Source organism: Pan troglodytes, chromosome 2 (assembly GCF_028858775.2).
Source record: "Pan troglodytes isolate AG18354 chromosome 2, NHGRI_mPanTro3-v2.0_pri, whole genome shotgun sequence".
In the NCBI taxonomy this organism is placed as follows: Eukaryota; Metazoa; Chordata; class Mammalia; order Primates; family Hominidae; genus Pan; species Pan troglodytes.
Window position 1 is genome coordinate 134,408,034 of NC_086015.1, and position 20,862 is coordinate 134,428,895.

Below are 20,862 nucleotides of genomic sequence, written 5' to 3' on the forward strand. Positions count from 1 at the left end.
GTAGATATTTTTTAAATACTGGACTAGTTTTAGCTATTATTTTGTACTGTAGTTATAAAACTGACACTGTTTACAATTAACAGTGTTCTAGAATCCAGTTGTTTGGAGGGTATTTTACATTATGAAATATTGACTTCAGATGGTCACTGCTATTTTCGAGATCTATGACTATGTTTCAAGGAGATCCATTGGTCTGACAAAATAAGAGATGTATATTCCTGAAAATTGCATGTCCTCTGGAGTCTGTTGTCTGGATGGTATCAGAGAGGTATTAGAACTGTCCTCAGAGGTCATTACAATTTTCTCATAGTGTTTGTCAAGGAAAGAGTTGGGTGTGAAAGGTCTTCTATAGTATTGGGTCCTAACCCAGTCAGGAAGAGAAGCAAATGCCATTGAGAATGTGGTTGGAGTTCTTTCAATGTGCCTTCCCTCTGAAGACTTTTAGAAGTGTGTCAGTCATCCCTGTCTATCTGGCTGCCTCTAGTCGGCCATCTTGCCCCTTCCCTCATGCTAAATTTTATTGATTGTGTCTTCTATTCCAGGCTTAATACAGTAGATATTTTTTGCTGAGGCATGGTGTAGTGGTTAATTGCACAGACTAATAACACTCTCTCAATTCAAATTCTAGTTCCCAGGTAATACTCTGTATTACTTTGGACAAGTTACTTAACCTCTCTATGACTATAAAAAAAAGTACCTACTTCATAGAGTTGCTCTGCATTTAAGTGAGTTAATTCATGTAAAGTGCTTACAAGCACGGAGTTATTACCTGCTAAAATGTTAGCCAATGTGATTATTTAGCCTCTTTTTCAGTTAAGGAAATATGCTTAACATTAATCATACATTGAAAGATGTTTATGTGCTGGTTGTTGGGATCGAAAACACTGAAGAGGCTGTGAGCATTCCACAAAAAAAAAAAAGTCAAAAGGTATTCACAGGGATCTGCTGGGAGGAGGATGAGGCAAGTGAGGCCCTTGACCCTGTGGCAAAATTTCAATGGGACACCAAAATTCAGAATCAAGATCAAATTTTAATGCAATATTGTAAAATTCCAAATTAATGCTTAAAATCCCTGGTAACAAAATATTAAAAGTTTAAAGACAGGGTCCAGCAGGGCCAGGATCAGGTGAGGCAAGTGAGGTGGAATTGTGTAAGTTCAGGGTAGGATCCTGTCCTTAAAATTTTGCTATTGTATTCTTTATGGCTTTTTGACATTAATTTTGACTTTTTAAAATAATTTTCATTAAAATTATGTTGGTTACTGAATTTTTTTGGTGCCCCCTTAGATTTTGCGCCTGAGGTATCTCACTAGCCTAAACCTTGCATTGGCCCTGGGAGTGTGATCATTGTCCATTACAGTCTGGGCGGTGGGAAAAAGTTTGTGTATTCTTGAACACAGAGTGTGTTATTAATCTGTGCGATTAACCACTACACCATGCTGCAACAAAAATATCTACTGTATTAAGCCTGGAATAGAAAACATAGTCAATAAAATTTAGCATGAGGTAGGGGACAAGATGCCCTACCTCTAGTTGGCTAGATGCAGCCAGGTGAGCCAGGTGGAACAGCTGCCACTGAGGGACCAGGATGACTGGCACACTCCTAACAGATCTTCAGAGGAAACAACTGAGAGTGGTTGGAGAGAAGACACAGAAGCTGGGCTGAAGGGGGAGGAAGGTGGGAATCCTGCATGGGGCCACTGTACACCTGTGCACCGGGACCTCCAGTGACGCTGGGGGAATGGGTGAGTTGAACTGGCAGAGAGCAACCTATTCTTGCCACAGGCCTCTGGAATCCTGGCTGGAGGACACCCCTTGACTACCAGGGACACTTGAGTTGGTAGGGAGAGCTGCTTAGAGAAGTGGTAGGGGCAGCACACCAGCTGATGTGGAGTCCAGAGGGTTTGGTGCTTGAGTGTCTGCAGCAGAGCATGGCCAGGGAGACCATCCCCCTAGGCTTGACTTGCTCCCATGGGAGACTTTAGACCCAGGGGAACTGTCAGACTTGAACTCTGCAGGCAGTCTTACCCATCAGAGGGGGCTGATCTGACCTGAGCACCCCTTGATCTTCTGGCCTCTCCTGAGGCCCAGCCTGGCCATGCCTGCTTGCAGTGCAGCCATGGGTGTCTTGGGGGTCTACATCATAGCTCCTGTACTGCTGAGGAATCATGCCTGACTGGAGGAGAGATCCAGTAGGGAGGCCTGCTCCTTCCCCTAACTGCAGCTTCCTCAGGCTCACAGCCACCACCCTCCCCATGTTGCTTTTCTGGCATCTATATACATGGGCAGATTTTGACTTTCCTGCCCTGCCAGCGTGCATGTGCATGCACACTGCCCTGCTACTGCTGCTGACAGGAGTGTATCCCACCTCACCTCCCCTGCCATTGCAATCAGAGCCTTGGCGGGCACAGAGACAGCCAGCCCTGGCCCTACCAGCACCCTGCCCCTGTACCAACACTGCTGCTGGAGTGAAACTAGGTGCAGAGAACAGCGGACCCTTCCCTGCCCTGAGTGGCCACCCCTACCTGTGTCAGCATGCACAGAGGTTGCACACAGACCTATGCCTACAAGTGCTGCACCCTGTGCTAACACCACCACCAGCAGGACCACATGCACAGTTGCCAGTGGAGGGCCCCGGCTCCCTGAGCCATTCTGTCTCTGCTGCTGCTGTGAATGCCCACAGGGAGACAGGCACCCTGACACCTGCTAGCACCCTTCCACAGCTGACAAGTGTGCACCCCTCCACACTGCCACTCCACCACCACTGCCGCCGCTGGCACATGCAAGCAAGGATGGATCTGCTGCCACCATCCTACAAAATGGTATGGCTGGCACCATCCATCAGAGTGTAGTGACCAGCTGTCCAGGAGCACATTGGCCCCCCCAGCACAATGAGTTGACGACCTTGAGGAGCCAGAGAGCAAAATTGGGGCCCAGTACAAGTCTCCCAGAGTTAGAGCACACAGCCCAGGAGCTGGGAGCTGAGCACTGGCTGCCTAAAATTTTCCAGAAACAAAACCAGTCTACTGAATCCACCTTATAACACAATCAAACCCTCAAAGTTATCAAGTAGAATAAAAGGAAAAAACATCCAAAGGATAGCATCTTCAAAGATTGAAGGAACTTCAGCCCACAAAGATGAGATAGAGCCAGTGCAAGAACTTCGACAACTCAAAAAACCAGACTACCTTCTTTCCTCCAGGTGACCACAGTACCTCCGTAGCAAGGGTTCTGAGACAGACTGAGAAGGCTGAAATGACAGAAATAGAATTCTGAATATTAATAGGAATGAAGATCATTGAGATGCAGGAGCACATTCAAACACAATCCAAGGAAGCTAAGAAACATAGTAAAATGATACAGGAGCTGACAGAAAAATAGCTAGTATAGAAAAGAATGTAACTGACCTGATTGAGCTGAAAACCACACTGTAAGAATTTCAGGCCGGGCCCAGTGGCTCATGCCTATAATCCCAGCACTTTGGGAGGCTGAGGTGGGTGGATCATTTGAGGTCAGGAGTTCGAGACCAGCCTGGCCAACATGGGGAAACCCCATCTCTACAAAAATACAAAAGTTAGCCAGGTGTAGTGGTATGTGCCTGTAATCCCAGTTACCAAGGAGGCTGTGGCAGGAGAATCGCTTGAACCTGGGAAGCGGAGGTTGCAGTGAGCTGAGATAGCACCATTGCACTCCAGCCTGGATGATGGAGTGAGACTCCGTCTCCAAAAAAAAGAATGCAATCTCAAGTATTAGTATCAGAATGGACCTAGCTGAGGAAAGAATCTCAGAGCTTGAAGACTGGTTTTCTGAAATAAGACAGCCAGGGAAGAATAGAGAAAAAGGAATGAATAAAACCTCCAAGAAATATGGGATTATGTAAAAGAGGTCAAATCATGTCCCTGAAAGAGGTGGGGAAAATTGAAGCAATTTGGAAAACACAGAAATACATTGCATAGAAACATAGAAATTTCATCCATGAGAACTTCCCCAACCTAGCTAAAGAGGTCGACACTCAAATTCAGAAAATGCAGAGAGCCTCAGTAAGATACTTCACAAGAAGATCATCCCCCAGGACACATAATCATGAGGTTTTCCAAGGTCAAAATGAAAGAAAAAATTTTAAAGGCAGTTGGAGAGAAAGGTCAGGTCACATACAAAGGGAAGCCCATCAAACTAACAGCAGATGTCTCAGCTGAAACCTTACAAGCCAGAAGAGATTGGGGGCCAACATTCAACATTCTTAAAGAAAAGAAATTCCAACCAAGAATTTCATATCTTGCCAAAATAAGCTTCATAAGCGAAGGAGAAATAAGATCCTTTTCAGACAAGCAAATACTGAGGGAATTGTTACTACCAGACCTGCCTTATAAGACCTCCTGAAGGAAGCACTAAATATAGAAAGGAAAGACCATTACCAGCCACTACTGGTACACACTGAAGTACACAGACTCTAAGTGACACTATAGAGCAACCATACAAACAAGTCTGCATAATAACCAGATAACATCATGATGACAGGATTAAATCCACACAGATCAATCCTAATCTTGAATGTAAACAGACGAAATGCCACAATTAAAAGGCACAGTGTCGAGTTGGATAAAGAAGCAAGGCCCAACTATATGCTGTCTTTAAGAGACCCATCTCACATACAATGGCACACATACGCTCAAAGAAAAGGATGGAGAAAAATCTACCAAGCAAATGGAAAATAGGAAAAAGCAGGGGTTGCTATTCTAATTTCAAACCAAACAGACTTTATACCAACAATAATCAAAAAAGACAAGAGCATTACATAATGGTAAAGGGTTCAATTCAACAAGAAGATCTAACTATCCGAAATATACATGCACCCAATACAGGAGCACCCAGATTCATAGGGCAAGTTCTCAGAAAGCTTTACACCAGTCAGAATGGTGGATCATGAGGTCAAGAGATCGAGACCATCCTGGCCAACACGGTGAAACCCCGTCTCTACTAAAAAGACAAAAATTAGCTGGGCGTGGTAGCGTGTGCCTGTAGTCCCAGCTACTCAGGAGGCTGAGGTTGGAGTGAGCCGAAATCGCGCCACCGCACTGCAGCCTGGCAACAGAGCAAGACTCCATCTCAAAAAAAAAAAAAAAGAAAAAAAAGTCAAAAAATAGATGCTTGTGAGGTTGCAGAGAAAAAGGAACACTCATACACCATTGGTGGAAATGTAAATTAGTTCAACCATTGTGGAAAACAGTGTGGCAATTCCTTAAAGACCTAAAAATAGAATACCGTTTGACCCAGCAATTCCATTACTGGATATATACCCAAAGGAATATAAATCATTCTATCATAAAGACACATGCACGCATATGTTCATTGCAGCATTGTTCACAATAGCAAAGACATGGAATCAACCTAAATGCCCATCCATGGTACACTAGATAAAGAAAATGTGGTACATTTACACCATGGGATATTACACAGCCATAAAAATAACAAGATCATGTCCTTTGCAGCAACATAGACAGAGCTGGAGGCCATTATCCTTAGCAAAGTAATGCATGACCAGAAAACCAAATAATGCATGTTCTCACTTATAAGTGGGAGCTAAATGATGAGAACACATGGACACATAGAGGGGAACAACAGACACTGGAATCTTTCAGAGGTTGAAGGGTGGGAGGAGGGAGAGGATCAGGAAAAATAACTAATGGGTACTAGGCTTAATACGTGGGTGACAAAATAATCTGTACAACAAACCCCTATCACTTGAGTTTACCTACATAACAAACCTGCACATGCACCCCTGAACTTTAAATAAAAGTTAAAAAATAAAAAAATAAGATTTAGCTATTAAAATACTAGCATTTTGGAATACTTTTTATGTGCTAGGCACTGTGCATATGTTATCTCATATGATACTTACTGTAGCCCATTCTTTACAGATGAGAAAACTGAGATTCAGGGAGGTTCAGTTACTTGCCCAAGGCCACAGAGCTAATGAGTGGTGGAGGTGGGATTCAAACCCTGCCTAACTCTAGAGATTATGTGTTTTATCCACATGGTGGAATTACTGAGCCAGTCTATTTACTCTTTAATGGCCAAGATCCTAATTTGTTTTACATTATGAAAACTAGTCATTGGCGATGAAATGAGCAGGAATTTGGAAAGTAAATAATTTCCTTTAAACAAAAATCTAATTTGAAAAATGTTGCTTATTAACTACAGTCCTGGTTGGCTCATTACATACCCAAAGCTTATTAGTTTTTGCCTGGCCTGTCTCAAGATGCTTTTGCTCTCAGTAGTGTAGTGATACTTTTATAAAATATTTGTTTAATTTTTCTGAACATGTTTGGGATGGGCTATATGAGGGGAATCTTTGTTATTTATAGGCAAAAAAGGATCCACCTGCAGACTCTGAGGGCACTGTCAGAAGTACAGAAAATGACGCCAAGAGAAAGGATGCGGCTGAGGAAGCTCCAGGCGGCTGATGAGAAAGCCAGGAAGCTGAAGTAAGCTGCTTTTCCTTTAGGCACTCATGCTCGGGACTACTTCTCAGGGCTCTCAGGGAATTTACAGGGAAAAGCAAAAACCAAAACAGGAAACCCCAATGCATACGATTATGTATTTATGTGTTTATTCATTCACTCGTTCACTCCAAGATGATTATTGAGCCATAGATGGAATGTCAGGTGCTATTAATATCAGGCTTTCAGTCTTGTGTGAAGGGAAAGATTAACTATTTGGGAGGTTATTTAGTGATGAAAATAGGGTCAGTTTCCAAACGAAATCTCATTGTTGTTGACAGCTTCTGCACATACCCCAGCAGGAGACATCACTGTTTCACCCGGATTCCCTAGGTGCTTGCTGCGTACCTTCTACCAGGAGACCTCACTTATTTATAGGAAGGAGACTTTATTGGCAGGAAATTGTTAGCTTTTGGAAGAAGTAGACTGGAAACAGAGCTCTGTTCTGTCAAGTGAAGCATTTAGAAAAGTCTATGCTCAGGGCGGTGTTGCTAATTAGAGTATTTACATGAAAAAGTGAAATTTCAGGTGTTAGCCAGGATGTAGAGAAAAGGGAACCCTTGTGCAGTAGTGGTGAGAATGTAAGTCAGTACAGCCATTATGGAAAAATAGCATGAAGATTCCTCTAAACATTAAAAAATAGAACTACCATATGATCTGGCAATCCTACATTTGGACTTATATCCAAAGAAAATGAAATCAGTATATAGAAAAGATACTTATACTCCAATGTTCATTGCAGAATTATTCACAGTAACCGAGATATGGACTCGACCTACGTATCCATCAACAGATAAGGGGATAAATAAAATGTGGTATAAATACACACAATGGAGTACAACTATTTAGCCTTAAAAAAGAGGGGAATCCCATCATTTGCAACAACATGGATGAACCAGGAGGACATTATGTTAAGAGAAATAAGCCAGGCATAGAAAGACAAATATTGCATGATATCACTTATATATGGAATCTTAAAAAGTTAAATTCACAAAAGGGGAGAGTAGAATGGGGTTACTAGGGGCAGGGGGGCATGAATGGGGAAATGTTGTCAAAAGGTAAAAAGTTTCAGACAGGAGAAATAAGTTCTGGAGATCTATTGTACAGCATGGTGACTGTAATTAATAACAATGTTTTGTATTTTTGAAAATTGCTAACAGAGTAGAGCTTGATTTAACTATCCCACAATGTATACATATATAAAAACATCACACAGTATATATAAATCTAAACATTTTTTGTCAATTAAATTTTAATAAAGCTGAAAAAATACATGCATAAAAATGGAATTTCAAAGAGGCTTAGAGCCTCAATTTCTGAAAGACTGATTTATGTGTTGGTAGGTTATCAAATTTCCAAATTTTTCTTATTTTTTCTTCCTCTGCCAATATTTTGGTAGTTTAGGAGCCCCAATCAAGAACTAGAGAGACAGAAAGAACCTGAACACAAATCTACGCATTTTGTTCCCTTGTTAATTTATCCAAAAAATGATTTAGAGGTGTCCTTGTACTTGGAATGAATATCATGATAAGCCAAGTAAGAATCTATGAGTCTATTTTCCCGTAACATTTGCTTTCTTTAATAAATTGGTAGAGAAAGATTTCCATGAAAGTACATTGTGAGCAGTGGTGTGCTGGTAAATATTTAACAACCAGCTCTGGGTTTGAAGGGGACTGCTGATTTGTTTGCTGATTTCTGTGATATAAATACTTCCACTGTGGCCAATATCAAGCTAACAATATGATACCATTTAATATTCAGTTGGGAAGATATTTACACAATCTGCTCTTGAGCCAATACAAGTTGGATTCTGCAAACCACTATGACATTGAGTGTGAGTTTTACTGGGAAAATATATTCACATAAATTGCTTGAGCCATTGCATCAGCTCACAGCCCCAAATCTGTTCGTAATACCTCAGAAATGGTGATATTTCCAAGGTGCCATGATTCGTGTCATTGGCTGAGGGTAAAAGGAAAATTAAATCTCTGATAGGAACAGATTAAAAAGGCAAATTTAATAACATATACAGATTACAAAATATTTACATTAAAACTGTTTTTTAATACAAAGAAGTCACATATCTTTCACATGATACACTAATATATTTTTCTTATTTGAAAGTAATGGTTTTAAATAAAGTTTGGTCTTGATTTTGTGAATAAATTGTATTGGAATTGTTTCTAGTTGTTGATTATAGAATCAAGGGGGATCATGTGTTTTAGCTAGAAAATGACTCTATTGTCAGAAGAATTATAATGTACCCATTTTAGAGACAAGAGAGTTTGACTAGAAGGGTGTTCAGTGATGAAAACCTGAGTATAAATTAGCCCACAAGTAATCATAAGAACTCAAATCTTTCTTCCAGTTTAGTAGCAGGTCGCTTAAACTCACTCTCCTGTAATAGAGAAAACAAAGTAAATGTGTCTAGAAAAATTCCCCTGTGCAATGACTCCCATATATTTCCTCATAAATCCTTTGATATGTAGCTCTAGTTTTACTTTTTATGGGTTTGTTCATCCTGAAAGCAGTTTTTGTGTTATTAGTATGTGTTAGGCACTGTGCTAGGCATTGGGAACACATAGCCCTGTCATCGCACTTGGAGAACGCACAGAGAGGAGCACTGCCTTCTCCTGCTGCTGCATTTTGGGATTTGTAAGGGTGAATAAGGAACCAGAGTATCCTGTGTGTGCTTTAAAAGAGAATCAGCTGGGTGCTGCACCACATCCACCTTGATGAGGAAGAGACCTGATGGCCTGGCTTTCTAATCCCCCAGTCAGTCTGTTGAAATAAGGATCACACTCATCTGTATAATATAGACATGGTTTTAGCAATTCGCAGTTATTTTTCTACATTCACTTTAAATTTACAGAAAGATTGTGGAAGAAAAATATGAAGAAAATAGCAAACGAATGCAAGAATTGAGATCTCGGAACTTTCAGCAGCTGAGTGTTGATGTACTCCATGTAAGTACCCTCTTATTTTAAATTTTACATAAAAATTTTTCTTGCTTTAGGTTCATGGCGATGATTGGGTAGGAAAAGGGACAAGGGAGAAAACAAGAACATCCAGATTAACTTCACCCAATTCCAGGAAGGATTCTAGAATGTAGGTCAACAGCTGGTGACAACGATTCAAAGCGGCTGTAGCGAGAGGTGGATCAATTGATCCATTTAACAAAAATCAAGCTCCTACTCTGTACAAGACAACTGAATTGGCACTGAATGCATAACTGATGGGTTAAAATGATTAGCTGACAGAACAAATGTGTGTATATCTAATTTTTAATTCCACCCATGCTATTGTTGCTTTACCTCTTTAGTACATTGTTCTCTTTGTCTGGTTTTTATTCTTTTCCTTTTTATTTTGTTTCCTACCCATTTTGTTGTACATTGTGTTAATAATTTCATTCAAATTTTAACTGTCATAGATGTTCAATAATGAATAGAGTTGCAGATTTACATGAAATGACCCCAAATTCATGTCCTCAGCATTCCAAATCTGTAAATAGCAAACACCATTTTTTCTAATGGTTGACAATATCTCCACAGGCCTTGGGTAGGCTCTGATTAATAAGGTGGTCTTTACAACGTCAAATTTGGGCAATAGACATCAATACCAACCTCATAGCACTTCAGGTAAAAGCAACTTGGGATGAAGCCATTTTTATAGAGAACTTCTACTGTCTCAAATTCTGATTTTTATTCATGGAGATCCCTGCATGCGAGAGATTCTGTCCTTTAGCAGGAAGCACCAAGCTCCCTGAGGCTGTGGGGACAATCCCCCAAGCCCCAGGGATGCTAATTCTGTTGTAGCTTAGTTATCAGATGGCTCCAAGCCCTGGGGCATGCAGGAGACCTCACCCTCAGCCAGACAGGGCCCCTCTTTAAGGGGGAGATCTGCCAGTAATGCATCTTTCTCAATTATTTAGGGATTCTGTGTGCTTTGGAGTTCTAAAAATCCCAAGTGGGGACCAATAAGAGGCCTAGCTTCCTCTAATTTCAGGAGTCTTCCTCTGTTTGATGGACCAGTTAGCAGACAATGTGGGGATGATGGTAATATGTGCTCAATTCCATCCCCCTTTTCCAACCCCTCTGACACACCATTTAAGTGAAGCCCCCCTGTGGGATCTGTTGCAGGCTACAGAGAATTGGGAGATGGGTTCTTTCCTGCTCAGGGAACTTGGCGAGTGAAGAACCTGCTGACTGAAAGGCCATGGGGTCAACAATAGGGCTGGATCCCTAGTTGGAGAAAGGTCTTGATGCCACCACTATGGAAGGACTCAAGCCCCCTCTGAAAACTGGGTGCATTTCTTCAGCTTCCCACACACTTCTAGGCCCTGCAAATGATAGCCTGTTAAGGTGGCTCTTCTTCTCTGGTGCAGTCTGCTTTGTCCCCCTGCAGTGCTGAGAACTGCACATTTCCACAAATCCTGACAAGGAGGCTGACAGAATTATAAGAATTCCGAGTTTGTTAATGTGTAAAGTACCTGTTTATTCAGCTATAGAAATGGGGACATACTTTTCTAGACTGCTCAGAGATGTTGTATTTCTTATGAGTCCTCTGCTAATTCCTATGCTGCTGGTCTGATTCCTATGTACACTCTGATTAATAATGAATAGAAAATGGGCCTCCTGAAAGCAGTACTTCACCTCAGATGAGGGAAGACTTGGAAAACCACTGCTCAGCAGACCTTGTCATAATCTCTTCAGGGTCTTGTCTTCCTCTTATAAATCAGGGATCACTGATTCTAAGGGATTTTCCCCCTAAGATTGAAAATTGAGAAGTACAGGCATGGTATTATTTTGTTCTATAAAATCTAAATGACTTCATTCTTGAAGTTACCATATGGCAAAAAAGAAATGTAGTTTCAAGTATGAGCTTAAATATTAGTGTCTGATAATTTACTTACCTTTTTTGCTTTTCTTCTTTGACCCTTCAAGATCACCATGTTTGTGTTCTTTTTTATTGGATGGAATTATTATTGGTGTTATAACTATACTCTATGAGGTCTTGTCTTCCTCTTATAAATCAAGTTCCTTTGGGGGCCCTGAAGTAACTGAAGATAAGCCTGAGACCATATGGCAGGCAGAATCCCAAAAAATGTTCTTATGCATATATTACTCCACAGAACATGGGAGCTAGACACAAAGTTCTGATCTTGGCCCAACTCAGATGAAGAAAGAGAGGATTTCACAAGGATCCTATGAACTCCCAACTCATCACTTCCCCAGTGACTTCCCATTTTCATCCCCTTCCCATCAGCAAGGAGCAAAGGGAGCAGGAGGGGAAGCGACTGATGCTGATGCTGTTCTGGACAAAGACTGTGGTTTATTCTTTGATCTTCTGAGATTAGTGCCACCACTGTCTTTGGCCCTGAGCTTTCCAGAAGCATGTTTCCTATGTTTATATATTGATGGGGGCAGAAATGCTCCAGGCAGATAGATGGCTGTTGAGTCTTTCTGCTTGAACACTGTGTCCTCTTGCCAGCTGGTTCAGGCCCACAGACTGGATGGCTCAGCATCGCCAGGCATCCTGCCCTCTTTTGTGCAGTCACATCAGTCATTTCCCTCTGGCACATTGTCAGCATCCATCTCTCTTTCAATTGTTTTCAGGAAAACCTTGTCAGCCTACTTGGGTCCACAATCAGTGGACCCTCCTCCAAATTCTTATGGCTTATAGTATTCTCAAACTTGGAATGCACCTTGATTGCCTATGAATCTTGTTAAGATGCAGATTCTGATTCAATTAGTCCAGGGTGCAGCCTGAGATGTTGCATTTCTTATAATCCCTCTGCTAATTCCTATGCTGCTGGTCTGTTTCCTATGTATACCTTGATTAATAATGAATAGAAAATGGGCCTCCTGAAAGCAGCACTTCACCTCTAGATGAAGAAAGACTTGGAAAACCACTGCTGAACAGACCTTGTCATAATCTCTTTAGGAAAAAACACATTTAAAAGGAATGGAAGAAAAGGAGGAGCAACCTGAGGCAAGACTTTCTTGTTCACCCCAGGATGAGGATGAAGAGAGGTGGCAAGGCAGGGAAGAGGCAAGTTTAATCATATTCACAAGCACAAAAGTGAGGCAGGTTTAATGATATCCAGAGAACAAAGGGGAAAGAAAATGGGAAGCCGAACACTTTGCAGAGGAGCCTGAAGGGTTTTAAATGTAGCAGGAAAAAGCTTCATTGAGCTGAAAAAGATGAAATAAATATAGGAAAGAAATTAGATTAATCAGATGCAAGAGGCTAAAGAAAAATGTGATAAGGAGAAGAGGAAGAGGAAAATGCTCCCATCTTTGAGTGCTTTCCTTCCCCTTGCCCATATACATGTTTATGATTTAATTTCTTGCTAATCTCATTGGGGCTCTGTTCTCTATTCCTTTTTGCATCTCTCTTGCCTGGTGGAAGCAAGCTACTTTATATTTCAAAAGCACTTACAGGAGAGAATCAGAGTTATGGGAGAGAATGGGCTCTATGTCGCCTCTCAAACATGTTATAAAAATTATTTGAGGCATGTAGAGAGAGTGGCTTGCTTTGTTTTTCAGACCCTAGCTGACAAGGCCTTTTATTTTAGCAGGCATTTTCTGCTTGGCTGAATTTGGGCTTTGAAATCTTGAAGCACCATCGAATGTGGAATCATGTTAGGCACTGTTTCTCTAAAGAATCACAGCTTAAAACAGTTGGATACCATAATACATAAGACAGGCCAGGTCTGTCTTTGATCCTGTGGCATATACAGTTTTGCTGGGGCTAAAGTTAGGTCTCTGTGAAAAGTACATAGCAGATCAGGTCTCCATACGTGGAGAGGTAATGGGGATCAAAGATCAGACCATGTCCTTCTCTTTCTAAGAGAAGCAATTATAACAATTCTATCTTTCTCTTCAAAGAGAAACTCAGCAAATCAAAGTTAATTGAGAGTCCAAATACATACTTATTTTCAAATAATTTCTGAAGTGCACGTAAAGACGTATTTCATGTACTCTCTGTTCTTTATCTGTAAAGTTCTCTGTGTGCTCTCAGTGATCCTTTGAAATCTGGAACCAATTTCACCTCCTGAAACAATTATTATACAGTACAGAAAACTGACTTCTTAAAAACACTTTATGATGATATTCTCACAAATACCGCACTGCAGTGTGGCATGGCTTCATTTTACTTATTAAGATTAGTTTGAACTTTCTTTTAAATTTTCTTTTATTAAAAAGACACTCCTGGAGTAGTTTCCCATGAAAACCATTTATCAAGAAAAATAGATCAACTCAGCACCAGCTCCAGGTTCAAACACAAATACACACACACACACACACACACACACAAAACTAAGGGAAAAAGGCAAAATGATTTCTTGAAATACCTATTGATTTTGGCTAAACCTTTTATTTTTTTGAAGTGTGAATTCTTTCATCATGTGGTCTCTTAGATCTTTTTCTTTCAGGAAATTGGAATTCATAGAATCACAGAGCTTTAAAGCTAGAGGGGAACTTGTAAGTCATTCAGGCTAACACCTTTAATTTTGAGATGCAGAAACTGAGCAGGGCTGGAGTAGGGTGTGGTAAGTGGAACACCCTAGGTGCCAAATTGAAGAAGGCCCCCCTCAGCTGCCAATGGAGTGAGTACCTTCAATTGGTACCTTGGGCATCCCACTTGGCTTATCTAGTCATGATCCTGAAACTGAGCCCATGAAGGTTAAATGCTTTGTGCAAGGTCACCTGTCTCATTGATTCAGGGCTGTTTCTCTTATCCCAACTTACCTCCTGAAGTTTGAAAACGTTTAAGGGAGAGGATTAGTTAGGCTTGTTTCCAAGTAGTCTTCTAAATAAGAATATTTTTTTCATTTGTGGTAGTGCTGTTTCCTTCTATCAGCATCTCATGAATTGTTAATTACCTTCCACAAGGAATCTGATGAACCAACTTTAGAGAACCTGCCTGAGTCTCAGCCTATTCCTTCCATGGACCTCCGCGAACTTGAATCAATTGTAGAGGATGCCACATCTGACCTTGGATATCATGGTATGTGTTTGCATTGATTTTCAGAAGGATGCTCACAGCTGCTGCACAGGTTGCTGTGGCCGACTTTGCAGTGGGTCTGTCTGGCCTCTGGGAGAAGCTCTGAGTGTATGCAGCTATTATCAGTTTACCAGGGCTGGGCTATGACCAGGATGAAAAGTGGAGAAGCCAAGGATTTTTCTGTCCTCTCTATCTTCTTTGCAATAGTGAGGATGAGTTGGAAACTCACACCTGGTGAGAGACCTCTTCTGGGTGGGTTAAACAATGTTGTCGTTAAGCTGACTTTGGAATTGTGCAAACTCCGAATACTCCGGAGCACTGTGTCTTCCCTGTTCTGTAAATGGTTCTTCCAGTTGTCATAAATTTAAATTGAAGAAATGAAGCCAGGCTTTGGAAAATCAGCTATGCAGATGTGCATTACCAGAAAATAAAAGTGCTCAGAGCAGGAATACAAAGGGAGGCCTTTAGGATGGCTGACTTTGCTAGAGGACTTCCTGATGCCTTTGCTACCTCAGACCACACAGCAAATGAGTACACTTCCAGTAAACCTCTATTTTCACTTGGAATAAGACTTTAATTAGTGGTCCAAATGGAGCAGATACATGCAAATGGAGTAGGTACATCATAAGCTAATGGTTAAATGCATGAGTTTTGGAGTAAAAAATTTGGCCCTATCAGAGAAGGCCCTGACAACATAATCTCTCTAGGTCTCAGTTTTCTTATCTATGAAATAAGAATAATAATGCCTTCTTTCAGGGTTGTTGTGAAGAGCAAATGAGACGTGGCATGTGGAGTGGTCTTAGTTCAGTGCCCAGCACACAGTAAGTGCTAAAGAAGGGGAAGCAGTTATGACACTTTGAGCAGAGGAGGGTTATCAATATAGGTGTCTTCTCAGTCTTGTTCACCAGTCTCCCCAGTGCCTAGAGCAAATTTCCAGGAACATGCTAAGCACTCAATAAATATTTCTTGAGTGAATTAATGAGTGGATGAATACATGAGTGAATGTTAGTCTGGTCCTCTGAGAAGCAGATGCTAAGATGGGACTACAATTGCAACGTTACTTTTAGAGAAAATGCTTATATAAAAGAAAATAGGAAAGAGCTAGAAAAAACCAGGGGAACCATTAGACCACTGATTAAAGTCTTATTCCAAGTGAAAAGAGAGGTTTGGTGAAGGTGAACTAGATTCCTCTGCAGTTAGAGGTAGCAAAGGCATCAGGAAGTCCTCTAGCAAAGTCAGCCATCCTACAGGCCTGCCTTTGTATTCCTACTGTGCTCCAGTAGTAGCCCATCAGGAGGCATCATAGCCTCTGAGAGAATGCAGAGATGGATTTAAGAGCATAGCAGCTGGGATCCTGGGCCAGTTGCACTCTGTGTTGTTGGAGGTCTGCAAGTGCATCCTTATGGCTGCACAATGATGTAACAACTCTCTTTGGCAGCAGTTTAGCTGTCTTCTCAAATTGAGAATTAAGGTAGTGAACCTTGGATTATCTTGTCTTCTCACCGGATTTGCACTTACTAGAGCTGTTAAAGCCTGTGCTGCCTCCTTCAGCTGTATGGAGACAAGCACCTGAAGCTCTTTAGATTGGCATTAGCCAGCTTTTAAAATGGTGCTATGGAAGCCATCTTGTAACAGACATTCTTGACAAACAAATATATATTTCAGATGGATTTCTGTCTTAGGCCTTTTATGGTATTTGATATATTATTTGTTAATTTCCAAAAGTGAAATTTGGAAGTATAGAAATATCCCATGGACTTCTCTTTCTAAAAATAGAAATGTCAGAGACATTAGAACCAGAGCGACTCCATCTTGAATAAGAGCTGAGTAAAATAAGGCTGAGAACTACTGGGCTGCATTCCCAGGAGGTTAAGGCATTCTTTGTCACAGGGTGAGACAGGAGACCAGCACAAGATACAGGTCACAAAGACCTTGCTGATAAAACAGGTTGTAGTAAAGAAGCCAGCCAAAGTCCACCAAACCCAAGATGGCAAAGAAAGTGACCTCTGGTCATCCTCATTGCTCATTATATGTAAATTGTAATGCATTAACATGCTAAAAGACACTCCCACCAGCACCGTGACAGTTTACATGTGCCATGATGACATGGGAAGTTACCTTATATGGTCTAAAAGTAGGATGAATCCTCAGTTCTGGGAGTTTCCCACCCCTTTCCTGGAAAACTCATGAATAATCCACCTGTTGTTTAGCATATAATCAAAAAACAACTATAAGTCTATTCAGTCGAGCAGCTCATGCCCCTGCTCTGCTCATGGAGTAATCATTCTTTTGTTTCTTTACTTTCTTAATAAACTTGCCTCCACTTTTCTCTATGAACTTGCCCTGAATTATTTCTTGTGCGAGGTCCAAGAACCCTCTCTTGGGGTCTGGATCGGACCCTTTGCCAGTGACAGAAAGCTGAGAAAGTTAGGCAATATGTAGCTCCCAATACCTGTGGCTTGTGCTTTGCTGGAGGACAGAGCCATCACTATTTATGCATAGGAAGCCCCAGGACAAGATATTGAATGGGTGGTCTAGGACCAAAAAGTCTGAGCTTCTTCCTGGTTTCAAATAGGAAAAGTACTTAATACTGCATTTCATAGATGGGAAGCCAAAGACATTAAGTGGTTTGCTTAAGGACCACAGAGTTCCTGCTTTCTATCTAGTATACCACCCTTTCCATTTCCCCCAAAGTGTGTGTTTTCGGTGGTGGTAGGTAGAAGCAATTGACTTGTAAGAAACAGAAAAACATGTCAAAGGAACTGGACTTTCGAAAGGCAGAGTCTTTGTCATGTGTCTCTTTGCTAATTTTTGTGAACTGTTATAGCCAAATTACTCCCAAGCTAGTCTTGACCACAGGTTCTGGCTACTATGGAAAACCCAAGCTATGTCCTTCTTACCTCTCATTTTGTCTTTTGTCATGGAGGTTTCAGTATGGTAGACAGTGTGTTGATTTACCAGCCAGACTGGAAATCGTCAAATCTACTTCTTTGACCACTTTGTTCATGTTGTAATGTAAACACTATTTAGGCCTCTATGATAAACTATCAGATTAGAAAAAATACATAATAGTTTTAGGTGGATCAGATGCCTTGTAAAATACTTTAAACATTTCCGTTATTTTTTCCTGTCTGTAAATTCATACTTTCTAAATGCTATTCTTTCTTAATATTAAATTCAAAAAATAAACTTAGAACTATGAAAATACAGCCTTGATAGGCATTTAGGTCGATTCTATGTCTTTGCTATTGTGAATAGTGCTATAATGAACCTAAAATAAAAGTAAAAAAAGAAGAAAAAAAGAAAATGCAACCTTTGGGTTTGACAAATCATTAGAATGGTGGGCAACTACCAGAAAATTAGTGATCACAGAGATTAATTGAAGTGAAATTTTGAAACATGAGACTTAATTTGTTGATGAACTCTGAAGTGGTTAATTATTTTTTGCCTTTTAGAAGATTAGACTGCAAACTTTCAGCACCCAAAGGAAATTTGTATTTATTTTTTATTTGGCATGTATATGTAAAATAAAATTATACAGTCATTCTTTCAAAGCTCCTACACCAAACATTTAATTAGTCTTTGAGGTTGAATTGGAAAATTCCCTCTGGCATATGAGGAGTTAGTTGCAGAGAAGAAAGACAGGATAAGACTTATTATTTACATTTGATGTGCATTAGTTGACTATAGCTGATTTAATCTAGTGAAAGTCATGGGTAACCATTATAACCAAATGAGAAAGTACAACTGGAATGTTAAAGAAATTATCCCCATTTAACTTCTTATATGTAATGCTAATGATATCTTGCACATTAATTTTTGCCAGGAACTTCTTTGTACTCTAGCATTTGTTTTTTATTTTATTTTTTAGCAACTCACAGCTGACTTTCAGAGCAGTGTTTTTTCCAAAGCTGGAATAGCCTGAGACTCTAGGGCCTGGGTCTACAAGGAGCATGACTCCCTACCCCACCATTCAGATGTGGAGAATGCAGTGAAGTAGGCCTTGGCTGCTTACCCACATCCTGACCAGCTGTCACCTCTTCATTTCCTGTTCAGCCACTCTTTAAGCAATCACTGAGCCCAGTGCTCAGAGATAGCTCAGACCTGTAGGTGGTTGTGCTTTGCTTGCCTGTAGGAGCCCCACATGCCCTTTACAGTTCTGGGCTGTCTATGACTTACGACATCACCTCTTCTTTTTAAATGTCCAAGTGGAAATAAAGTGATTTGAACTTTGCTAATTAAATATGATATGTTTTTATTGTTTTAATTTTAAAAAGAAAACCTCTACTCACTCACTAATTCCACTTTTAGATGGTTATCTGAAAGAAAACCTCTACTCACTCAGTAATTCCACTTTTAGATAGTTATCTGAAAATGCATCTACAAGAAGACCTGTTCACAAATGTTTCTAGAAGTTTTATTCATAAGTACTCAAAATGAAAAACAAGTGTCCATCAATAGGTGAAAGGATAAGCAAATGTGTAGTTTGTTGATGGAATATATACTATTTGACACTGAAAAGGAACACACACCAATATATACAACAATATAGATAAATACTTTTAAAATTATGTGAAGTGAAAGAAGCCTCACATAAAAGAGTTCATACTGAATGATTCCATTTCTATGAGTTCTGGAACCAGAAGTACTTATCTATAGTAATAGAAATTAGGCCAGTGGTTGCCTGGGCGTGGTAGTGGTGGGAGTTGACTCTAAAAGGGCACACGGAAACCTTTTTTTGTGATAGAAAAGTTTGTAAGTTTGCTATCTTGATTGTGGTGATGGCTACCCAGATGTGTAAATTTGTCAAAACTCATTGGACTCAATACTTTAAATTAGTGCATTTTATTGTATATAAATTATACCTAAATAAAATTGATAAATTAAAAAAATGTTAAAATATTCAGAAGAAACAATGTAATGCTTAGCTGTCTATGTGTTAGCGAATGAATGGCCAAGAAAGATGTGAGTGAAGTCATGGAGATAGAAAAGAATTGGGAGATCTTTGGGTATCACCTGGGACACAAACTCCTTAATCCAGAAGGTGATCACAGGGTTTGAGACTTTCTTCTAGCATCAGCTGAACAACGTTGTCTTCCACAAGGAGTGTTAACAAAGCTTTGGGGTCCTTTCCAAGGAGGAAAGTTGGCTATTTGGAGATAAGGGACAGGGATCTTTTAGCTCCTCTCTCTTCAGTCTTTATAGTTGGGGGTGGAGGTGCACACATCTGAGTAGCAGAGAGCCCTACCAGCAGATCTAAAAGGACCTAGTGCTCACTAAGGCCACTGGAGCATAATACAACAAAAGGTGATAGCTCAGACTCCAATGCCCAGCCCAAGATGGAGAAGCTGGTGGAGCTGCCTGGCTCTTTAGTTCTCAGAAAAGAAGACCAAACAAATGCCAGGGGTTACTTCCACATTCCTAGATCTTCCATCACTTCTGGAGCTTTAGATGTCTTCAAGACTTGATTTATAAAGATAAATTGATGGTGGTTTTATTTCATAATTGTCACTTATTCCACTGAGTTACATTTGCATTTCATAATAGTGTTTCCACCTGACTCTAATACTTGCTCTCAGGAATAAAGATGCCTGCAGTTCTCACTAATTTCTGAGTTCTAGAGGATAATTAGAATGAATCTAATACTGAATGAAGATGTGCTGATTCTCCACCCTGAGGCATATTTAATAATTTAGAGTGTTCCTTCTGTACGACAAGTCACTAACTAAAATTTCAAAGATTATATCCAATTTGAAAAATTAAGCTGGGTGCTGTCTAACACCTGCCCAACAAGCCACTTTGACATGGCATCCTAAGCAAACGTAATATAAATAGGGGGAAAATTAGTCCCAGAACGTCAGGTATTCATGGGGAAAACCAGCACCCACGGACATCCCAAAATAAGTAAACCGCCTGGGAAGGCTATATGTGATCCCATGGATCATCACTTAGCTAAATATAAATCATATAGTAGTTATTATACTAAAGGTCATGCTAGTAAGGCAGAGGGCATCCTTAAGTGGCCTTGCTTGGGTCATCATGGCTCAGATTTGGAACAAATCAATTAAGCAGAAAATTAAATAAGTATCAATCATAGCTTTAAGGTTGGATAGAAACAAATGTAATAGAGTAAAACCGTATAGAATGTGTGTTTCAGACAGTGCTCTGCACATACCACGGTATGGTTTTCCTTTAGTTGATGAATTTATTTTCCATGCATGCAGGTTTCACAGTTGTGCTCCATACTTATGTGCTTACCACTTGGAGAACATTGTTATGATGGCCAAAGAAAGCTAAGCTGCCATATGAAAGGGAATCTTTCAGATCTGCCTTTGAGTCCTGACTTTCCCATG

The 20,862-nt window shown here is 40.4% G+C and overlaps 1 protein-coding gene across 50 annotated transcripts in view; it reads left to right on the forward strand.

Annotated features, from left to right (window-relative positions):
- NEK11 (NIMA related kinase 11) overlaps nt 1–20,862 on the forward strand; it is a 323,630-nt gene that overhangs the window by 129,774 nt on the left and 172,994 nt on the right. For 36 of the 50 annotated variants that reach the window (XM_063807178.1, XM_063807173.1, XM_063807184.1 and 33 more), the window contains 4 exons: nt 6,365–6,484; nt 9,372–9,465; nt 12,443–12,550; nt 14,398–14,512. In XM_063807178.1, coding sequence (XP_063663248.1) covers nt 6,365–6,484; nt 9,372–9,465; nt 12,443–12,550; nt 14,398–14,512 — 437 coding nt within the window. Of the gene's footprint in view, nt 1–6,364; nt 6,485–9,371; nt 9,466–12,442; nt 12,551–14,397; nt 14,513–15,265; nt 15,486–18,380; nt 18,753–20,862 lie in introns of those variants that run through there. The other 14 variants (XM_063807168.1, XM_024355673.2, XM_024355669.2 and 11 more) reach the window with 3 other exon arrangements.